Source organism: Dendrobium catenatum, unplaced genomic scaffold (genome assembly GCF_001605985.2).
Source record: "Dendrobium catenatum unplaced genomic scaffold, ASM160598v2 fragScaff_scaffold_325, whole genome shotgun sequence".
NCBI classification, from domain to species: Eukaryota; Viridiplantae; Streptophyta; class Magnoliopsida; order Asparagales; family Orchidaceae; genus Dendrobium; species Dendrobium catenatum.
The window spans coordinates 152,302-173,723 of NW_021318787.1; the positions used below are offsets into that span (position 1 = coordinate 152,302).

The 21,422-nt window shown below is 33.2% G+C and overlaps 1 protein-coding gene and 1 long non-coding RNA gene across 5 annotated transcripts; one reads left to right on the plus strand and one right to left on the minus strand.

Annotated features, from left to right (window-relative positions):
- The first annotated feature begins 9,333 nt into the window (after positions 1–9,333).
- On the plus strand, positions 9,334–13,254 carry LOC110108509 (cytochrome b561 and DOMON domain-containing protein At3g61750-like). The gene is made up of 4 exons (XM_020839182.2): positions 9,334–9,735; positions 10,659–11,055; positions 11,774–12,057; positions 12,868–13,254. The coding sequence occupies exons 1-4, from the start codon at positions 9,571–9,573 to the stop codon at positions 13,126–13,128; spliced, it is 1,107 nt and encodes a 368-aa protein (XP_020694841.1). The 5' UTR covers positions 9,334–9,570; the 3' UTR covers positions 13,129–13,254.
- LOC110108510 lies at positions 11,916–20,677 on the minus strand. 4 transcript variants are annotated; one of them, XR_002304474.2, is made up of 4 exons: positions 20,157–20,677; positions 19,955–20,064; positions 12,802–12,889; positions 11,916–12,051 (listed from the first exon to the last, which is right to left on the minus strand). It is a non-coding gene; the product is annotated as an uncharacterized LOC110108510 (long non-coding RNA). The 4 variants fall into 4 exon arrangements; XR_003700273.1 differs by lacking the exons at positions 11,916–12,051; positions 12,802–12,889 and adding exons at positions 15,330–17,491; positions 17,575–19,087; XR_002304476.2 differs by lacking the exons at positions 11,916–12,051; positions 12,802–12,889 and adding an exon at positions 13,053–13,077.
- Between the last annotated feature and the right edge of the window lie 745 nt (positions 20,678–21,422).

A 21,422-nucleotide genomic window follows, 5' to 3' on the forward strand; every position in this document is an offset into this window, starting at 1 on the left:
TTTTACTGAACATATTAGCAATTATTTTTGTGGGCCATACAAATTGAGATAGCATTCATTGTTTCAAAATCTTGAAGATTGAGATTTTGGACAATTAATGAAGAAGGGAGTGGTGGTGGGATTTTGATGAAACTTACAACTATTCTATTTCATGAATTATTTGTGATAAATGATTGCTATTGAGGAGGCATTCATTTTCATGAGAAATGATTGATATTAAGGAGGCATTCATTCTAATAAAAAAAAGGTGATATAACATTGCAATTTTCGAGCAATTTTATTATTTTAATAATCTAATTATTATATTTTATGAACTCCATTGAATTTATGATAACAATTTGTATAAATGTTTATTTTTTTGTTGATTGGAGGCATCACAGATGCTCTTAGACCATTGTTGTGAACTAACCACCCCAACTTCGTTCTAAGTGTGTTGATTGGGCGCAATTCATGACAATATTGTTTTGGGGCTTTTTGGTTGGTTAAAAAAGAAATGCAATGTAAAATGAATGCAACATAAAAGAAATATTTGTTTGTGGAATGGATGATTCTGTTCTTGGTTTTGAAACTTGCATTGAGATAAAGGTGAGAAATGTATCTCAATGGGAATTTGGTTTTAGGTCTTGTTTTTGCATAAAATAATAAAAAAACATAAAACAATAGAAAGAGATCAACATTTAGGTCAATTTAGGTAAGATCACAAACATCACATACGGAAGAACCTAAGATCTCTTGATTGGTAGACGTCAAACATTCTAACTAGCAAACTAAGACGAGTTGCGTAAAAGAAATTAGTTTAGAATATTATGCTTATTCGTCACATTAATAATTACAACTATATTCCTCTCCCATGCTCTGGGATCGAATCTTGATGCAATGTATTTATTTTTGTGTGGTTCATCTAACATTTCTTGTATTATATAGGCCTTTATTTCATGCATTATTTGTGTAAAATTGTTGTTTTTGAGGAGATGATGTTTGAGTACAAAAAAAAAAAAGTATCTTTTTTATTTTTCAATAGTTTTAGATTTATCAACAAACTTTTTTAGAATAATTTTTTTTTATCTTTAATCAAATATTTGATTCATTAACTCTATTGGATTTGCATGATTGAGATATACAAAGTCTTAGGTTTTGTTTGGGACAAATTTTTTATTTCTTTATGAAGCAACTTTTGTAGTATAAAAATTTTTAATTCAAAATATATATTCTAAAAAATTGCTTCATAAAGCAACAAAAAACTGTCCCAAATAAAGCCTTATTTTGTTCACTTGCTCAAAGTTATTTTGTATTTAAATCTTTATAAAATTATTTCATTATTTTTTCAAGAAGAAACAAGAAGCAAGTTAATGAAAAAAATGAACATAATTTTTTTACATTATGAGTTGTATGAGAATGACATATATGCCAAAATCAATCATCAGATGAATTTTTAAGCATGGGGCTTTATCTTATTAGCTCAACATTTGATTTTCTTGGTGCCATATGGTAAAGGAAATGGTGAAGAAAAATGGCATAAATTGATTTAGTTTTAGCTCATGACATTATGTTGTATGCTATAACGTTCGTATAATATATTGTCATATATGAAAGTCTCTCACATTATAAATAAAAAAATTGAGCGTAGTTCATAAGATATACATGATATTTTACTTTGCAAAAATAGGAACGGGAAAATCATAGGGCTTGGCCTATTAAAATAATTCCACTAATAAAAATAATCTATTACAAAACATGCTCATTTTCATAATTAGGAAAGATATACAATATTTGGATATGAATTGTAAGAAGCCTTGAGACATTCTGGAGTATCATTAAGAGATTATTGATAGTATGCTTAGTTGTTCTCTTTATAATATTACCATCGACCAAGAAGACATGTGGAAGTTTGTATTGACGACAAGCATTAGTCAAAGCGGTAATTGATGGGTGTCATGTTGATGAAGATGATCATTAGCACAAGCGGTGATGATAAATGACAATGTTGATGGCGATGATGATCATCAACATTGAGCTATGATGCACCAATACTCAATTAATATGAATTATGTCATGTCGCATGTCGGATATGTTCAAGACACGCACATTTGCTTAATACATGCTCAACATGCATCAAACATCCTATCCATGCGTCCAATCAAAAGAAACAAGAAGTTTACAACACGTATCCTCAATAATAAATTTTAAATCTAAATGCATATTACATAAATAATATTTGAATAACTTAATAGCTATTTAAAACTAGTATAATAAACATGCCCATTGGTGTTAAAGATGTAAGAGCATGCATTGATTTTTTATCAAATAAATGCATCTCTTCTAGAAGTCAGGATTTTGGTTCACTTATTAGCTCTAAAATTAATATGATTATTCGAGTAATACAAACCGACAAAGAAATTATAATTAATTTAATGAGTTGTTCATAATATCACAGTCTGAAACAGTTCATACTTACATGTATAATTTTATTATGATGATAGAGAGTTGCAATTTTTCCTTTTCAGGCATTTGGACATATGAAATTACACCGGTTCATTACACAATGCTCCAATCTCAATTAGTTTTATAAATGGTAAATTCTCACCACCAAGATTCAAATTATATTGCAAAAATAATCAATGCTTTTTTTCTCCATAAAATATAGTTTTTTTTTTTTAAATGCATTTGGAGACTTATTCATTACTTCTTTAGGCTTTGACATATGGGCTTACATTAGATTCATAGCCTACAATGCAAGGGATATTAAATAACAAAGATTAAAATGATCATTATAATTAATAATTAATGATGTTATCAATGCTTTGTAACTTAGCAATAGGATGATTATATTGACTATTATTGTGGGCTAAAAACCACTATTTAATTTCCAAGCACATGAATAGTTGAATGAGACTCAAGAAGCTCTATTTTATATATATATATATATATATATATATATATATCATTAGGGGATATTAGGTTGCTTAGAAATTAGAAATTAATTTTAAAAATAATTAATTTTATTAGTTTTGTTATTTGATTGAATGTAGTTAGATGTTGACTCTAATTTTAAACTCTACAAATCCTCTTAAAATTCTCTCAAAGAGGATGAATTTGGTCAAAGATTAAAGAAAGATTCATAAAAAAATTTATATATATTCTAACATGTGGTAATTTTATTAAAGTAGAAAATAAGATATATTATTATTCATTGAAAAAGTTAATATGAAGTAATATCAAAATAATACTAGATAAAAAAAAAAAAGAGAGCACAAAAGATAAAATAAATCAAAGGGCCAAAGAAAAGCCTCCAAATGCCCCAAAAGTGCCTATCTGCAAATATTTTTTTTGTAGTTATGATAAATTTTCTTTTTATTCCATTTTATATGAGCATGAATTTGAAACTTCTTCTCTGCTAACTCCTTTCTATTTAAAAAGCTAATATCAAGGCAACTAAGGTGTCATTTGGTTAAGCTTTTTTATTGCTTTCTAAAACAGCTTTTTTTAGTACAAAAAAATTTAGTTCAAAAATTTTTTTAACCTAGAAAATTGCTTTAGAAAGCAATCAGAAAGCTGTCCCAAACGAAACCTAAAAAAGATCAAGCTTGCTCAGCTCCTCAACATGAATGAGAACATTAGAAGCAATAACACCATAGGAGACATGACCACTAATCATGGAGTTCGCTTGGGGGATACTATCATCTTGTTCGATTTTGTTTTGGCCAAATTTAGGGCTAGTTTGGACCCATTTAGGCTTCTCACTGCAACAACAATATTAGCTTAATCATGCAAATATCAATAGTATTAAATATGTTTATTGAGAGCTAATCATCTAATATTAGTTTAATCATGCAAATTGTGCCCCCTTATTTACACTGGATTAGTTGGCTATTGGAAATGTTGAAAAGCTGAAAGTTTACTTAAAATAGTATGATCATCATTGTGATATTGTCCATGATTTACTACAAAAGTTAAACAACTACTTTCATTATTTACTTTAGTTCATTCTAGAATTCATGCTCTCACTTCAAAATTAAATATCATCATATTTCTATGATCATAAATTTAAATTCTTTCTACAATTTATGTTCATATTTTAGGAAGTATGCTATGTATACTTGAACATATCTTTACAGAAACCTAATAGGCAGTCGACGGGTTGTGATAAAATGATTCACTCAAGGACTCCTGGATCCCATTCGCCTGAAAATAATGACGGAGGTCACCAGCCGATAGAAGAAAATTAGGGTTCTCATGGGTCCTCGACCAGTTGTCAGCTCTACAGTCCTTCTAGCCAATCAGAGGACAACACATGTCAATGTTATTCCATATTTGGAGTCTTTAATGTGTTTTTTTTTTAATAGGCATAGCCCTCAAATTCTTATAAATAAAACAAGAAAATCAGCATTTCGGATCCTTTTGCCATCTTGAGCACTTGTACTTAGGGGCGGATCCAGCTTCTTTTTTCAGGGTGGGCAAAAAAAAATTTTTTTGTAGGGGATGGGCAAAGATGCTTATGATTGATTAAATGAGGGCAAAAAAATTTTTTAAGAGGGGGCAAAATACCCAAAATACTCAAAATATTCCAAAATATCCCTCTAAAATTTAAAAAAAAAAAAATTTGAGGGGGGCCATTTTCCCCCCCTCAACTCAATGGGGATCCGCTAGGGGTGTCAATATTTGACACGACACGAAAACCCGACCCGGACCCAACACGGAAAATCCGGGTTGAACCCGACCCAATTTCAAAACGGGTCGGGTTCGGGTTGACCCGGCGGGTTGCCGGGTAAACCCGCCAACCCGTTTAATTTAAAAAAATTCGAATTAATCCGCCCCTGCTTGTACTATAGCTCTTTGATAGCAAATATTTCTCTGCGTTCTCTCACAAATTTTCAGATCATTTTCTCATTGTAAACTTACTAGTAGGGTCGAATTAGTAAGAGGGAAAAAAAAAGAATATTCATTATTATTGGTAAGATATCAACTCAGCTTTTTATTTTTTTCCTGAAAAATTGTTTAATTCATTAATTAAATTATCTTTTTTTTTCTTTTTATTTAAGTAATAATTTTTAAAGGTCTTGGTTTCACCTACTTGTTTGTTGTTGACTTAAAACTACTCTGATTTTATCATTTTAATTAACTAATTAGTTGAAGGAGTAGCTGTCCTCTAATTAATGAGAGCCTATGCATGATGCTTATGATTACAACTTACAAGCTGGACTTGCTATTCTTCCATATTAAAAAAAAAAAGAAAAGAAATGCCAGTTGTTATATTGATTTTCTGTAATTATTATATATTAGCTTAAATTTGAGGGCCCCACTGAAGAGAAGAAGGGAAGATTAGATGACAAACTATAAATGCTTAAGTAATTGGATTAGTTATTTGTATTTTATTGCTAATTAATTAATTATTCTATTATTATTTATAGTGTTATTTATCTGATTAATTATTACTATTTAAATTATAATAATTAAGTTAAATTATCTTAATTTCTAATTTAGATGCTAGGCCTTCTTGGGCTTGCTTTTCATCTTCTTCATTTCTTCGTTGTTGTTGCTTTTCCTCGTGGTCATTTCTTCGTTGCTGCTTCGGCTTCATTCGAAGTAGCATTTTGAAGACTTCATGTGCTTCGTGTGAATTAGTGTTTTGAAAGAGTCGCTAAATAAGCTTCTTCGCCTCCTTCGACGATGTCGGATCAGAAGTCACAAAAGGAGCTCGCTCGCTTCAAAGGTAACTAACTTTCTCCCTTTTGAGCCCTTCTTCGACCAAATCCCATACCACATGATTTAGTAAATCTTGAATTTATGCAAAAGATTGGATACCATTGGATTTATCTCGCATTGAGATTTACGAGATTCTCAAATCCCATTTGGAAGGATTTATGCTAAATCCTACATAAATCCTTTGGCCAAACAGCCCATAAGAGTTATTTGATTATTACATACATGTCACAAATATTCCGCTCTTTTCATGACGTCGATCGTGGTTAAAGCTCTCAACCTCACCCTCTCTCTCTCTCTCTTCCATATCTCTTTGTCTTTTGCTTGGAACCCTAACTATAAATCAATCCATATGGAGTGTCATAATAGCACAAATAATAAATGAGTAGCATTGATAAAGCCATTGGAGCCAAATGGGTCGCAAGGGTCTTGGCAGGGTCAAATGCACAACTCACACAGGGCCATTATCAAATGTAGGATAAATTTTTAATATTTTTTTAATAAAGATTATGTAAGATTTTTTATACAGATATTGAAATAAAATATTATGAGAAGTAAAATTCATTACTTAAACATATGATCTTTTACCTTGAAAAAAAAAACTTGTTTTTGGACCATAAAATCTTTATAAGGTGTAAGATTTTTCACTCAAATATGTAAAATATTTTATATTTCAAATGCAGAGTGTTATGAGATGTGGCGCTTGAATCACCGAAATTTGAAATAGATGAAATCAATTATTGTTATTATTGATGTGCAATAAAAAATTAGTATAAATCTTGAAGTAATATTTAAATAAAAAAAATCAAAGTATATTCAAAATCATCTGAGTTTTGATTTCAACAAGCTTATCATTGAACTGAATGTCTTGACGAGATAAACCTATTGACACAAAAAGTGATCTGAAAGGACTCCAAATAAGCTCAAATCAAGCATTTGAAGCTTAGCTAAAATGGGTGACCAAATGATCTCCAATTCTTGCTCTTATATTCAAATCGAGGGCCTTGACGAAATAACCCCTACTACCAAAAGATTGATTGTTTCTAATACTCAAGTCACATAAATGTTGAAAAAATGTTATATCTTAAAGAAGATCAATAAGGACACAAACTCTCAAGTCTTACGTTAACTCAAACCTCAAACTGTTTGTCCAAGCGTGTTTAAAATTTAGACCCAAATTTGGCCCGACATGACGTGTTAACCTAGTTGAGTGAGATGAATGAGTATGAGCTAGCAGGTAAGCGGGCAGGCGAGAGCAAGCCGGTGAGCACAAGGGGTGAGATGCGACAGGAGGATTCGCAAGCAATAGAGGGACAAGTGTAATGACTATGAGAACAACAAGCGAGATGCGACCCAGCAAGCAGACAATGGTGGGCCAAACGAGTTGCAGTTGGTTCATGGGTTAAATCAAACTTGACCCGACATTTCAATTGGGTTAAAAAATTAACTCGAACCCAACCCATTTGTTAAACTGGTCAACCCGAACCTGAAAGTTTCAGGTCGGGTCACATATTAACACCTCTACATATTATCTTGACATAAGTGTATAATTATATCACATTGATTTCAACAATTTTTAATTTGCTAAAATAGGAAGGCCATGTAAAATGAAATATAGTATAAAATGAACATAATACATTTAAAATAATTGAATTTATTGTGTTAAATAAATGTATAATATTATTTTTATTTGGTTTGAAGTAAATTAATGCAATGAAAAGTTCGATGATAGTGATGGTCGATGGTCGGTAGTAGTTGGGGTGGCCATGGTGATATCGATGAGATGGGAATGATGGCAATCAATAAGCTTTGGGGCAGCGAGGTGTAGGCAGTGGCATCAGAGGGGTGGGGCAGCAGTAGCAACTGTCGTCAATAATAGCATAGTCAGCTTGCAATGTATTTTAAATTCCGCTAAAAATTAGCTTAATTTAAAATACATTAATAATGAACTATATAGCGAATAGGTATTATTAAAACTTTAATAATGTATTTAAGTATTGAAAAAAAAGTAGGCATTATATTGAAAATTAAAGCGGCAAAAAAAAAAATATCGATTCAAAGTTTCTCTTTAAACACACGCTTTGAAAGTAAATATCATAACTCTATATTTCACAATAATTCTATATATATTTTTTGTCTATTTTTTTTTTAATTTTTAAAATATATTTTCTACTTTTTTTAAATTATTTTTCAGAATTTATTATAACAAGTCACACACTCACAACTTACAATAGTATTTTTTTTTAAATAAGTCATCTACTAGTTCGGCGATTAACACATAACTCAATAAGTTTGAGTCAGCATAAGTCGCATGTTTTGATAAATGACTTTACTTATTTTTTATATGTCATAAAAAAATTATCTTGACCGGGCACGAATCTCGATGCAAAATCAAGTTGAAAACTTTCAAAATTAAAATTGGAACCATCCAAACTTTGATTTCAACAAACTTGTATTTGAAATGAGCGTGTCGAGAATACGAACCCAAATGACACTAAATCCAACCCAATCCGAGCTCAAATGGGTCCAAATCAAGGTTTAGAAGCGGTGTTGGAAGATTCAAACCACAATTTGGATTATCAAACTATTTTAAAACATAATGTGCTTATAGTCGAATCGAGCGGCTTGACGAGACGAATCCAACAAACACAAGATCACCAAAATCCAACATCACTAAGACATTCAAATGTCCATCAAAGGGTCCATGATCAAGGGATTCAACATCGTCCGTCCATCAAACCACTCCCTAGTCTCCATTTATCCTTGATCTCTAACCTATTTACGGGCCATGCCACTCCAGAAATCTATAAATAGACCTCTTATTTCTCTTGAAAAGAGATCCAAGCAAGAAGACAAGAAGAGAAGGAAGAAGCTCCTCCTCAACCACCGCCGGACCACCACTTGACACCCTCGCCTTTGACAGATCACCACTTGAGGCCCACGCCTTCATCGAACCACCACTTGAGGCCCCCGCCTTTGCCGGACCACCACTTGAGGCCTTCATCTTCGTTGGACCACCACCTAAGGCCCTCACACTCACCGGACCACCACTTGAGGCCCTCACCTTCGTCGGACCACCACCTGAGGCCCTCACCTTCGTCAGACCACAACCTAAGGGCCTGAACTCCGCCAAACCACTACTTGAGGCCCTAAACTCCGTAAGACCATCAACTGACACCAAAGTTCTGTCAAGCCAGTGTTATACTACTAACTAACGCCTCAACTTCCAAATGATGCCAGATTTAACACTAGACTTCAACCATCCGGTTGACATTTGTAATCTGATTTCCCTCAAAGACGAAGCAGCTCATTGTACTCAACTCAAATTCTAATTAAATCTTTTCAACTGGGCTAAGCCCCGTGTTTTTTCAGTTTTTCCTTTTTTCAGGATTTTCCACATAAAAAATCTTGTGCTATTTGTGTGTGAGATGGATATATGTGCAATGCTAAGATATAAAATTACAACTATATCGTCGCATATATTCTAGCCCGCAATAATTTTTTAATTTATTTTTTTATACTTAATTACATTATTAAAATTTTAATAATGCCTGGTTTAAAAATTTATACAAGGCGGGAGCGCTGAGCGACCCCAACGCTATTTCCCGACGTTAAACCTTAGCTGGCGTCAATTTTTTTTTTACTCTTCTGACGTTTAGATCTGAGTTGAAGAGAAGCGATGATGGCGGTGGGATCTACTCCGCTTCGTCTCCTACTACTAAATTCAACTGCAAGTGACGGAACCCCGCAACCGTCGCCCTCTTTTTCTTCGCCTCTGGCCACCCCTTTCCTTTCCAAAAGCCTAAGAAGTCCCTTCGCTTCTCCTATTCTGCTAGTTCGCCAATTGACAGATAGAAGAAGACAGAATCCATGGAGATTGCTTCGTTATCTGTTCTAGCTATAATTCTTGGTGGTATTTCGCTCGTTGGCGGGCAGGCTGACAATTGCGAAGCGAATCGCAACGCCGTCCTTCCTGTAGGTTACAGCAACATCACTCTGGTTTGCCTTCCGATCTGGAACAATCTCATTCTTCGGGTAATTGCTGGAAGTTTGTATTTAGTTTTTGGTAGTCTGTGGATCTTCTGATTTTAAGGCTTGGGAGTAGGAAGGGAAGTACATTGTCTTAGAGTAATGCTTTATTCATCTGAATCAAAACGCTTGGTTAAGTTTAGGATTGTTTAATTGGATAAGGCGAAAGGAGAATCTCGTTGGCAAACTCGCCTTCTGTGCTGACTAATTGAATTTTTCCACTTGGGTTACTCTCCATGTTGGCGACAGGATTATGAGATTATTCCCCTCTTTTGGTAAAAGATGCAGATCCAATGCCTTTTTGCTTAAATTGACAATAGTGTAAGTGGAAGTGAAAGAATTGTCACCAGCCACACGCACACCCAAGATTTTGTGGTTGGAGCCTTAAAAATCTATCCACTAGATCAAGGTGGACTGCGTGCCAGCCTCAGTAATGAAAGAGCCTTCTCTTTCTTTTATTTTATTTTTATTTTTATTTTTATTTTGAGATATTAGTTGTTCTTAACATAAATAATGCATTTAATGATGACTTTTACAGAATTTTTGTATCGCCAATTGAACACATCACTGGATCTAAGAATCATAAATAAAGATGGAAGAGATTCTGTTTCCCCTATTGATATTAATTTATCAAATTCTTTTGGCTGTATCATTGATCTTAATGAATTTTTCCAAGATTAGTGTTCTCCAACACATGTGAATGTAATACTCAGTAGAAAAATTACTAAGCTTTCTCTCTTCCATCTATCTCCATCTCTCCCTTAGTTCCACCAGATCAAGACTTTTTTAGTTATGGGCTCATGTGGAATATTTTATCTTCATAGTTTTTTGGTGGATCAAACCGTTACTCACTAAGAATAAGAGTTTGTTTGTTTTTTTTTTTTTTTCTCTTGTAAATTTGATGGCTTGCTCCCATGGCTTTACTGCAGTATTCCCTGAACGAAGATAACGTTCTGACAATCGTGCTTTCTATGCTCTACACCTCTGGTTGGGTTGGAATGGGATTCTCAAAGGATGGGATGATGGTGGGCTCAAGCGCCATGGTTGGCTGGATAGGGAATACTGGAAGACCACACATCAAGCAATTCTATCTGCGCGGCCAGTCGAGCTCTCAAGTTCTAGCTGATCAAGGACAGTTGCCGGCGGCAGGTGGTTCCCCTGCCGTTGTTCAGAATGGACCGAACATCTACATTGCCTTCCAGTTGAAATTTCTAAGTAGAATTACACAGCAGAAGCTCCTGTTTGCTTTTGGGACGGCCACGCCAGTTAACGACCGATTAACAAAGCATCAGGATAAGATATCGGTTTCCTTCGATTTCTCATCGAGTAAGTCTCTGCCATCTTCCATTTTGCTTTTTTTCTTCTTTTGTCTGTACCCCAATTAAAAAAAAAACAATCTTTGATCTTGTGTAATGTTATGTTTAGCATTTTTTTCTTTTAACATTTAGGTCAATTAAGACAAATTTACACACACATCAGATATGAAAGATTCGAATCCAAAATCTCTTAATTTGTAACCAAAACTCTCGACCAACAGGCAAAAAAAATTTTTAAAGTAAGTTTGAGGGCGCACGAGAGTAACTAAACATCAAGTAAATTGCGAACCATTGAATGCATCAAAATAATTAAGAGGTAAAACATAAGGACTAAAGTGAAGGTTTCTTTTTTAAAATGAATCAAATTACAGTGAGGATTCATAATGCCACCAACTTTTTGGTATAAGACTGAGGTTTTATTTGGTACTATTTTTTTATTGCTTCTTAAATTAGCTTTTTAGTACAAAAATTTTATTTATTTTTTATTATAAGGTTGTTTTGAAGAAGCATTAAAAAAATTGTCCCAAACAAAGCCTGATTATAATGATGAATCAAACTGGATAAAATATTAAGAATAACTGAAAATTCCCGCATGCACAACTATAACAAGGCGTGTTCTTATTTTCTAATTCTATGTAAACGAGTTTATCCTGTTACAAAGTTCAACTTGAATATCACCATGAAGAAATTTTACCGATAATATGATTGATCTCAAGCTTGATTTACAGGGACTTTCTCTGCTTCTTCCTACCCATACCAGCTGAAGAGGACACATGGCATACTGAACATAATTGGTTGGGGTGTGATATTGCCAATAGGGGCAATAGTGGCAAGATATTTTAGAACCAGCGATCCATTGTGGTTCTATCTTCACTCAGCAATTCAGTTTATTGGATTCATCCTTGGGCTAGCTGGTGTGGTTGCCGGAGTTGCACTTTATCATAAATTGCATGCGAGTGTCTCATCACACAGGGCCCTTGGCATTCTCATCCTTGTGCTTGGCATCCTTCAGGTATGGAAAGAGTTTGTTTTCTTTAGAATAAATTTATCTTGAACCATAATGTTCTAGTTTCATTTTTTATTTTTGAATTTGACTCCAAGATTGAATATTGCTTGAAAATTGGATTTATTTTTTTTATGATTAAGCACAAATTAAGATTTCGTTTGGGATGACTTTCTTATTGCTTCTTAAAGCCGCTTTTTAGTTAAAAAATTTAAATTTTTGTACTAGGAAGCTACTTTATGAAGTAGTAAGAAAACCAGTCCCAAACTAAGGCTTTGTTTGGAACGGTTTTGTTTATGCTTCTTAAAGCAATTTTCTAGTACAATAATTAATTTTTTATACTAAAATTTTACTTTAATAAACAGTAATAAAACCATCCCAAACGAAGCCTAAGCCAAAGACTATCAAGTCATACTTGAGCCGAATGAACTTGAATTGTTTTATGATTGCATCAAATTGAGATAGCATAAATTTAGATCAAAACATATATGCCTGTATGTATGAAGGGATGTACAAATGCATATAAAACTTATAAAGGGATGTATAAAGTGGGTTGGGTTTAGCTTTAGGCTTCGTTTGGGACAGTTTCTTTCTGATTCTTAAAGCAGCTTTCTACTATAAAATTAAAAAATTTTGTACTAAAAAGCTGCTTTAAAAATAAAAAGAAATCCATCCGAAACAAAGCCTTCATTGCAATTAAATACATATAGCGAGGTTAGCTCACTTCAAGATCATATCATTAGCAGTTCATACCTTGCATTTGATTCTTCTTGACCCTCGATTTATGAAGAAATGATATTGTACTCCACTTTTCACCAGGTATTAGCGCTTTTCCTGAGGCCTGAAAAGGATTATAAGCTACGAAAATATTGGAACTGGTACCACTGGTGGGTGGGAAGACTAGTTCTCTTCCTTGCAGTAGTAAATATTTTTGTTGGAATTCACGTAGGAAGTGCAGGCGATTCTTGGAAAATTGGCTATGGATTCAACCTTGGTTTGCTTTTACTAGCAACAATTATCCTGGAATTTCTGCTGTGGACAAAATGGTCTAAAAAGACAGTCAACGCACCAACATTCTAAATTTAAATGCACTGATTTGTGACATAAATTAATTTTTTTTGTAAGTTTTTTGTGTAGTTATTGTATTTGATATTTCATTTGCAAATTTATTATAAAATTTGTTAAGTGTTTTTAAGTTAAAAGACATCTACTGCTGTGTATTGCTGCAAAATCATATTTTTTGATGAAGAATGAGAGCATTCTCCATAGTACTTCTAATGTCCTAAGCTGCTATCTTTGCTATCATAAATCTAACCAAATAAATAATTCAATAAGTTTAGAATTATATATAACCACTTGAATCAAATTAAAAAAAGCATCAATTAAACAGCATAATAAATAAATCACAAATTAATAAGCTGATCAACATCATTGAGGATTCGTTTGAAACAACTTTTTTGTTGCTTTTCAAAAAAGAATTTTAGTAATTTTTTTACTAAAACACAAGTTTAACAAGCAATAAAAAGCTGTCCCTAACGAAGCCTGAGTTTAACGCTAAAATTTCAACAAATTTGAATAAGCATTAATCAAATCAAGTTCAAGTCATTCATGGAATTCATTAGTTCACTTACAGCATCCTCAGCCATTCAACAACAAAAAGAGAACTACAATGCACAAAGTAGATCAAATGAAAAGAATTCAAAATGATATGCATCACAAAGATGCCAAAGATAAAAATAGAAAACAGACATAGTCAATGAGTTAAAATTATTTTGTGGATACGGACGTCGTTTGGAGGCAAATCAAAACACGTCACGTCACTTTTTGTTGTGTATCATTGTGTACCGGGTGACATGGCGCCATCTGATTTGGCTCCTGATAGTCCGGTGTACGTACAGAATAATTTATCATCAATGAGGCATCAAAAAAGTTAGTCTGCTTGATGAATAGATGCTCTATGCCTTGTGCTCTGCATACAACAGTCTACATGATAATTGTGGCATCATTTTGGCATCTTGTATTTTTCTTATTCTAAAACAATCAACACCCATATTTTCAAGTGAAAACTTCACACTGCCAAACACAACTCTCCATTTTTCTCATCTAGAACTTAGGACTTGACAATAGCAATATTTGTTCTTACAAAACACCATTTTTTATAATTAGGTGTTTGAATAATCTTGCCGAGTATCAAATAACATTTGATAAACATCTTATTATAATGTCCATCTTGTAAATTTTACTTTTTGTTGGCACATGATTGATATTGTTGCAATCATGTTTAAAATAATAAGGCTCTTTAACTTGCATTCTATTCGAATTATAGGCTATACTCAGTGACTATTATGATACTTGTGAATGCTAAAGCAAATAAGAACACCATAATCACAATTTAACTTATATGTATAATTTTCTTGATTCAAAATCTAAGGTCCTCCTTCAAGATACTTCTAACTAATGTTTTGCATTGAGATTTCAAATATGATTCTTTCTACAATGACAATCAAAACATTCTAATGAAAAACAATAATTACCATGGTTTAAAATTGCGCAATTAGAGGCGCGCCTCAAGGCGCGCCTTTGCGCAATTTGTCACAAATCATCTTAAACCAACTGCTTCAGAAAATCATTATCAAGAAGAAAAGCGATTGACAACTTAATAAAATAAATATATAAAACAACTCTAATACCATGGCTGACACTGATATAAAAAGCAACTACACTTCTGCTCGGAAAGCCAATTTATTACAAGGAAACTTAATTGCACAATCACAAAAGAATGATCCCACAAACAAAAGAAGGATAATATTTTTTATGATATGCCTGAAAATGTTGCAGTTTAGTTCATGCTCAGAAATCCTTTGCAGTATTGGAAAGAGCATACGGGGGATCGTGCCCCGCAATATCAAGTAATCCAATTAGGATTCATCACAGCAACTTACAAAACAATAAAGAAATTACTACATGTATTAGATAAATGTTCCTTATCATCGTAGAAAAAATATGGTGGCAATCAGATGTTTGTTGGGGCTTACAATACAAAATGTTGGGAGTAGTCTAGACTGTTATTCATACTTAGAATACAGCCCACGCCTTTTCCTCTCCACCCATCATGTAAAAGCATGAATAATTTGTTATTGAAGAGGTTGCGACAGCCACTGTTAAAACTTGAACAGGGACAAGGGCCCTCTTCCTCCCCTCGACTATTATCTTAACACCATCAAAGTTATTTTCTACCAAGACCTTTTACTTTACATCATATCCTTTCCGTCAGAAGAGGAGCATTACTTAAAAAGTAAAAAACACTTAATTTGATAATTTCACACCATTTATCAAACATTAAAAAGAAAATTAATAAAAAGATAAGTGTCTCTAAATGAAAAAACATAAACCAGTGTATATCATTTCCAAAAAAAAAAAGTCAAGAATAACTAATGCAAGGCTAAGATTTCAGGCTGTTTGCAATGATTTTAGGATTTAGCAATGCCCCTGACAATTGTTTAAAAAAAAACTAAATGAACCAAAAGTGTATACTCAAATATACCTTTCATAGGTACCTTACAAGAAGTTGGCAAGTCATGCTGAAGGAACTCGTCAATAGTGGGGTCCACAAGGGGACTATCGGATGATCAATCAATAAGATCAATCAATAGGAACTACTTGTCTGAAACGTTCAGAAGAAATCGCCCAAATGATCATTAGATGATACTTGCCCAAGCCTACCAAGGGAAGTCGTCCCTCATAGGGGTACAACTCAAGTTCATTAATCAAGCAAGCAACTTGTCACCCACCGCAAGCTCAAATATAAGAAAGCACCAACTAACGGGGCTCTCAACTCATCCCACCACCGGACTCAAATCTCTCCATTCCCACAACTATAACTCACTCACCTTCTCCCTTCCAAAGCGATCCAAGGCCTTCAACACAATTCATCAACAATCTCAACTAGCCCTCTGATCACATGTCCCCTCATCTCAGCACTCACAGACAAACTCACCTAAGCCTATAAAGCACTGCTAACCATAGAGGCAGATCACCAAGTGCCATCCATTGTTGACCTCTCCAGCCATTAAATGGTGAAAAATAATGGTGAAAAAGAGAATTTTGAATTCTTTTTACATCTTTTAACATCCTAGGATCTTTTTACATCTTTTGTATAATTTACATTTTTTTATTCAGTGAGATTTTCAGCTCCCAAAACATCTCTTTACATATTCTCTTAGCAGCCTCCTTTCTCTCCATTATCACACAAATTCCAGGTCACCCCTCACAAAGTTCAATTGCTAGTAAGGTAGAGTATCATACACTGACATTTTTTTATCCAACAAAAAGTTCAAAAATTATCTTCTGTCCTTATTGTTTTACATATTTGTATCAAGAAGACAAATAAGAAATAAAGTAAAATAGAAAATATTTTAGCAAATTCCATGAGAGAAAATGGCATGAGCTTAGAGACAAGCACTACAAAGTTGATTGCTTTTTGAAAATGAATCAATCTATGAGGGCTAAGGTATTCAAATGATGCCTTCTATATCCAAATGCCTGATACTAAGAAGCAAGCCTCTCAATGGTATTGGAAGGAAGGTTCATGTAATAACTAGTTACAAATACAAAATCACAAGAAACAAAAACTCATTCTCATGCACCCAACAAGAAAAAAATATTTTGCACACAATTTTTCCCAACTAAACAAGTGGATGAAAACCAATTTCAAGTCAATTCCTTTATCATTTCATTTTAATTTTCTCTTCTAATTCTTCAAACCAAACGGAACCTTAAAGAAAGGCCTCAGGATAGAAAGCAGACAAAACAGCGGATATTTAGTTCAACTGGAAAAATAGCCATCCCACCATCCCACCCGACCCAAAAAGGAAAATAAACGGAAAAACCCAACACAGACTAAAAGGCTTGCACTGATGGTCCCTAGGGAACGACAAAAATATTTGTATGGGCGCAATACATTTGGCTGGTCATATTAGTTCCACATTACTCGGTATAGGTTAAATAATGTAACATATTCATACACCCCCAATCTCTGCAACACACTGTAACAATAACTAAGCACGGTGAGGCAAAAAAAAAGGTCAATAACAACATAAAAACTATAAGACCAATTAGAAAGATAATAAAAAAGGAATTCAAAGAAGGAAATCCCGCAATAGTAATACAACTTTCCTAACAAAGAATAAACAACTGAAGAAAACGGGAATGAACCCGATAGGATTTAAAAAACGGGAAAGGCATTAGAGCACTCACCAAAGATAAGCGGCAACTCCTGAAACACAAAAAAGAGACAAATCAAAGCAATCGCAGCCGACCTGAATGGCCGGAAGCTCATCTTCCTCTTGGACCAGAAATTGAGAAGCATTGGCTGCAGATTCTAAACTACCGCACAATTCAGGTTCTGTTAGGATTTCAGCAGAAACGTCGAGGAGGTAAGCATCTATGGAAAGAATAAAAAAATCATGATGCGTAAATTCATGTTAAGATTCTAATTGTGATCGAGAGGGGCGTAGGGAAACGGACGAGTCGCAGCTTTGTATTGCTACGCGAGCATGCATCCCATGATAAAGAGATCGAGATCGAACAAAGCCGACGTGCCGGAGAGGACCTGCTGAGGCTGCAAGGCCGACGTAGGGGAGGACGACGTGAGTTAGCTCTAGACGGCAGTAGCGGCGATGCGCATGAATAAACTCAACCTAGGGCATCATAACTTTCCTTACATTTTCACTTATATATCCCACATCCAATGATCCAATGTCTAAAGGAGCCATTTCTTACATGTATTATGTTAGTTTAATTATACATTCATTAAATGGTGCATCTTAATGATTTAATATTTAATAAAAATATAAATAATTTTTTAATTTATTTTATTTATTTCTTTATTTTTAAAATAAAAAATATACATTATTATTTAAAATAAAATATTATTCATAAAACAAGTAAACAACACTTAATATTATGCCTTCACCTAGGAACTCCCATCGATATTGGTTTCCATCAAAATTTCTATAAACCTCAGCGACAAAACAGCAAGGAAATCACATGGGTGCAGATGTTGATGGCATACAAAGTGGTAGCAGGCCCAACGGCCATGGGTGGAGGCAGTCGATGGTGGTTGGCAGTAACGAACGATGGTGGTGGCGGTTGTGATCGAGATAGGCACTTGCAAATGGCCATGACAATGAATTTACACTGTAATTAAAAACCGATCAAATCTAACGGTTTCCAAATACATCAAATTTGTATGAAATGTTGTATTTCATATACACCAAACGTTTACTCCATATTTCTTTTACTTCAAACCATACATCATCATTTTCAAAACCTTGTATTTGAAATAATTTACACATCCTTTATTTCAAATAAAATTTCTCATCTATCATTCTGATATAATCCTTGAAACTAAATATTTAGCAGCACTGGTTGCCTTCTCAACACATTCTTGATGCCTCACAAATACATAGAAAGTGAAGCTTGCACACATAGAGACATAAAGAGCAATAGCATTATCTTCCAAACCAAAAATAAATTGTGATGAATACAACACAAATTTTGCCACAGGTCATTAAGGATATCCAACATTAGCAAGTTAAATTAGTAAGGTCATGAAGCAAATAATTGATAGCCAAACTTGCAAAAGCATATGCTTCTGAACATATATAGGTGTATATTAAAAAAGAGTAAGAATGTTAGAGAAGGGATATCATCACATCCTTGACATTGAACATACAACAATATGAGGTTGCAAGCGTGTGGCATAAAAAATTCATCCAGACTCTACCGCTGCAAAGAATCTTGCACAAAGTTGGAATATCCAAGTAAAAGACTCCATATAAGTAGGTTCTTGAAGTAGCAGCAACATTGGTAGAAGAAGTACGATCATAAGTATTTAATAGCATTACAAGAAAAATTCTAGAGGAGCTTCATACCATCCCTGATGCCTCATTGCTAAAGTAGAGGAAGAATCCAACATGACCAAATTGTCAATTGTTAGCAATAACTATCACTGCCTCTCCAAAAAAAAACTCATCATCTAGTAGCCAAAGAAACATAACAAAGCTAAGAAACAAGAATTGATAATGGATATGTTGTAACAGCCAAAGCAGGAGAAGCTGGAGGGGATTTTATTAGTGAAGAGATTATTAGGGAGTTTGGCTCAACTGAAAGAGCTATGCTTCAAGAGCAAAGAACATAATAAGTAGCAGGAGAAGAAGAAGAAGAAAAAGGCTCGTATGACAATGAATCCATGATATAAGTACATTGGTAGAAGAAGTACGATCATAAGTAAAATCCACAGTCAATTCATTCCACATACAATGCACTGATAAACCAACTCTCAAAAGTATCATGTTTCTAATATAATGGAAAAAAAACCCATATATACTCTTGCTATGTTTTTTCTTAAGAATAAATCATCAACAAATTATACATTTTGCCAAAGTCAACAAGCTAATTTTCATATTATGAAAAAAGATACATCACCTTCTCTTTTAAAAAAAAATAGTAATAATCTAGGAAAAATGCTAGAATGAGCTATTGAATTGATATGGCTGATACAAAAGCCAAACCGAAAAGTGTGCCTTATGTAATCTAACTCTAAATAGAAAACAGCAGAGCACACAATCATACACATTAAGTTGTAAGCCCCTATAATTAGTCATATAATCATGATTCATCATTTCATTGATGCTTAAAGCAAATGCATTGGCTCTATCCCATAGATAAATTAAAAGAGTTATATGCTCGATGCTAAAAACTATAGCATTTAAGACTTCCAAAAATCTGCAGAACATTTATGTAGATAATTGCTTGCATGAAAACTAGTAAAGTTCCATAGACAGCAAACATGAAAGACATAGAATTAGAATTTATAATAAAAAAAAGTGAAGACGATCAATACCATCATGATCACAAATTGTTGCATAACGACTATTTGCAAGAGGGCATGAACTCCAATTGCAAATTCCAGTAACATTATATGGATTTCTACAGAAAACTCCAGTGGTTATCCTGTACCAAAACACGATCATTAGCATGATATACAACAGATTTCAGGAAAGTAGGGTTATGTTACAATCATGCAAAAACAAGATTATTAGTACTTAGCCATAAAGCTGCAGTGGTGGTGTCTGATGACATCCCATATCACATCGTCGTGCTGCATCTTGAAAATGTGTTATTCCCCCGGCTATACTTTGGAATATTGAAGTCAGCAAGGCTCCTCTTTTCCTCTTAAAAGAGGGGCTGTTTGGCAACAGGATTTATGATAAATCCTGCCAAAGGGGATTTGAGCGCCCCGTAAATCTCACGGCCGAATAAATCCTCCGTTTCCCTCTTTTTGCTGTAAATCCCGGATTTAATCAATCCTGTAGTTCGGCGGATATACGGGATTTGGCTGAAGAAGCGCGCAAAAGGGGAAAGTTATCTTCACAGCGAGCGAGCTCCCGTCGTTGCTTCCGATGAAAATGTCACAACTTACGATCCGAGAGGAAGGGAACGTGGTCGAAGGAGCGAATTCGAACAGCAACAAGGGAGCCGAAGAAGCTCCTCGTGCTTCGGCTCCTCGTGCAATCTCTACACACCTCAAAGAAGCCAAACAGAAACGACCAAAAAGCAAACCCTAGACGCCTCTAAGTTATTATTGATTAACTTAATTAATATAATTTAAAATATTAATCATTAAAAAATAATTAGATAATTAATAGTACAATTAGTTCATAAATTAATTATCTAAATTAATTTAATTAAGTAGTTAGTGATACAATTAATAATTAAAAATTAATACAACTAGATTAATTAATATGATTTAAAATAGAAATTATTAAATTTATAATTAATAGTTTGAATAATTAATTAATTAATTAATTAATACTAGAATTCTTCAATGATTAATGAGATGATATTAATAATAATAATTTTAATTAAAACTAATAAAATAATACTTAAATATTAATTATATTATTATAATTTTAATTAATAATTATAGTAGGATTATTTTAATAATTATTTATTTCAATAATAGTGGATTAAATATAATTTCAATAGAATAATTACTATATAATATTATAAATGTATTAAATTATTAATTAGTATTAAATATTTAATGATTAATGAGATATAACAATATAATAATAATATTAACTAATTAAATAATACTTTAAAATTAATTAAATCATTAGTAGGAGTATTAGTTAAAAAAGAACTAATTGATTAGATAATTACTAATATAATTAAATAATCAAATATTTATAAATTAACACATTATAATATTTTTAATATACTATATTAGTAATTAAATTAATTAATAATTAAGTGATTTTCTAATTAAATTAATTTTTCATCATAATTTGTTAACTATATTAATTAAA

What these genes read in the sequence shown, in the direction of transcription:
- LOC110108509 (XM_020839182.2), top strand. Translation starts at nt 9,571, where the DNA reads ATGGAGATTGCTTCGTTATCTGTTCTAGCTATAATTCTTGGTGGTATT. An exon ending in GGAACAATCTCATTCTTCGG is followed by an intron (nt 9,736 to 10,658) that starts GTAATTGCTGGA and finishes GCTTTACTGCAG; the next exon opens with TATTCCCTGAACGAAGATAA. An exon ending in TTGTGCTTGGCATCCTTCAG is followed by an intron (nt 12,058 to 12,867) that starts GTATGGAAAGAG and finishes ACTTTTCACCAG; the next exon opens with GTATTAGCGCTTTTCCTGAG.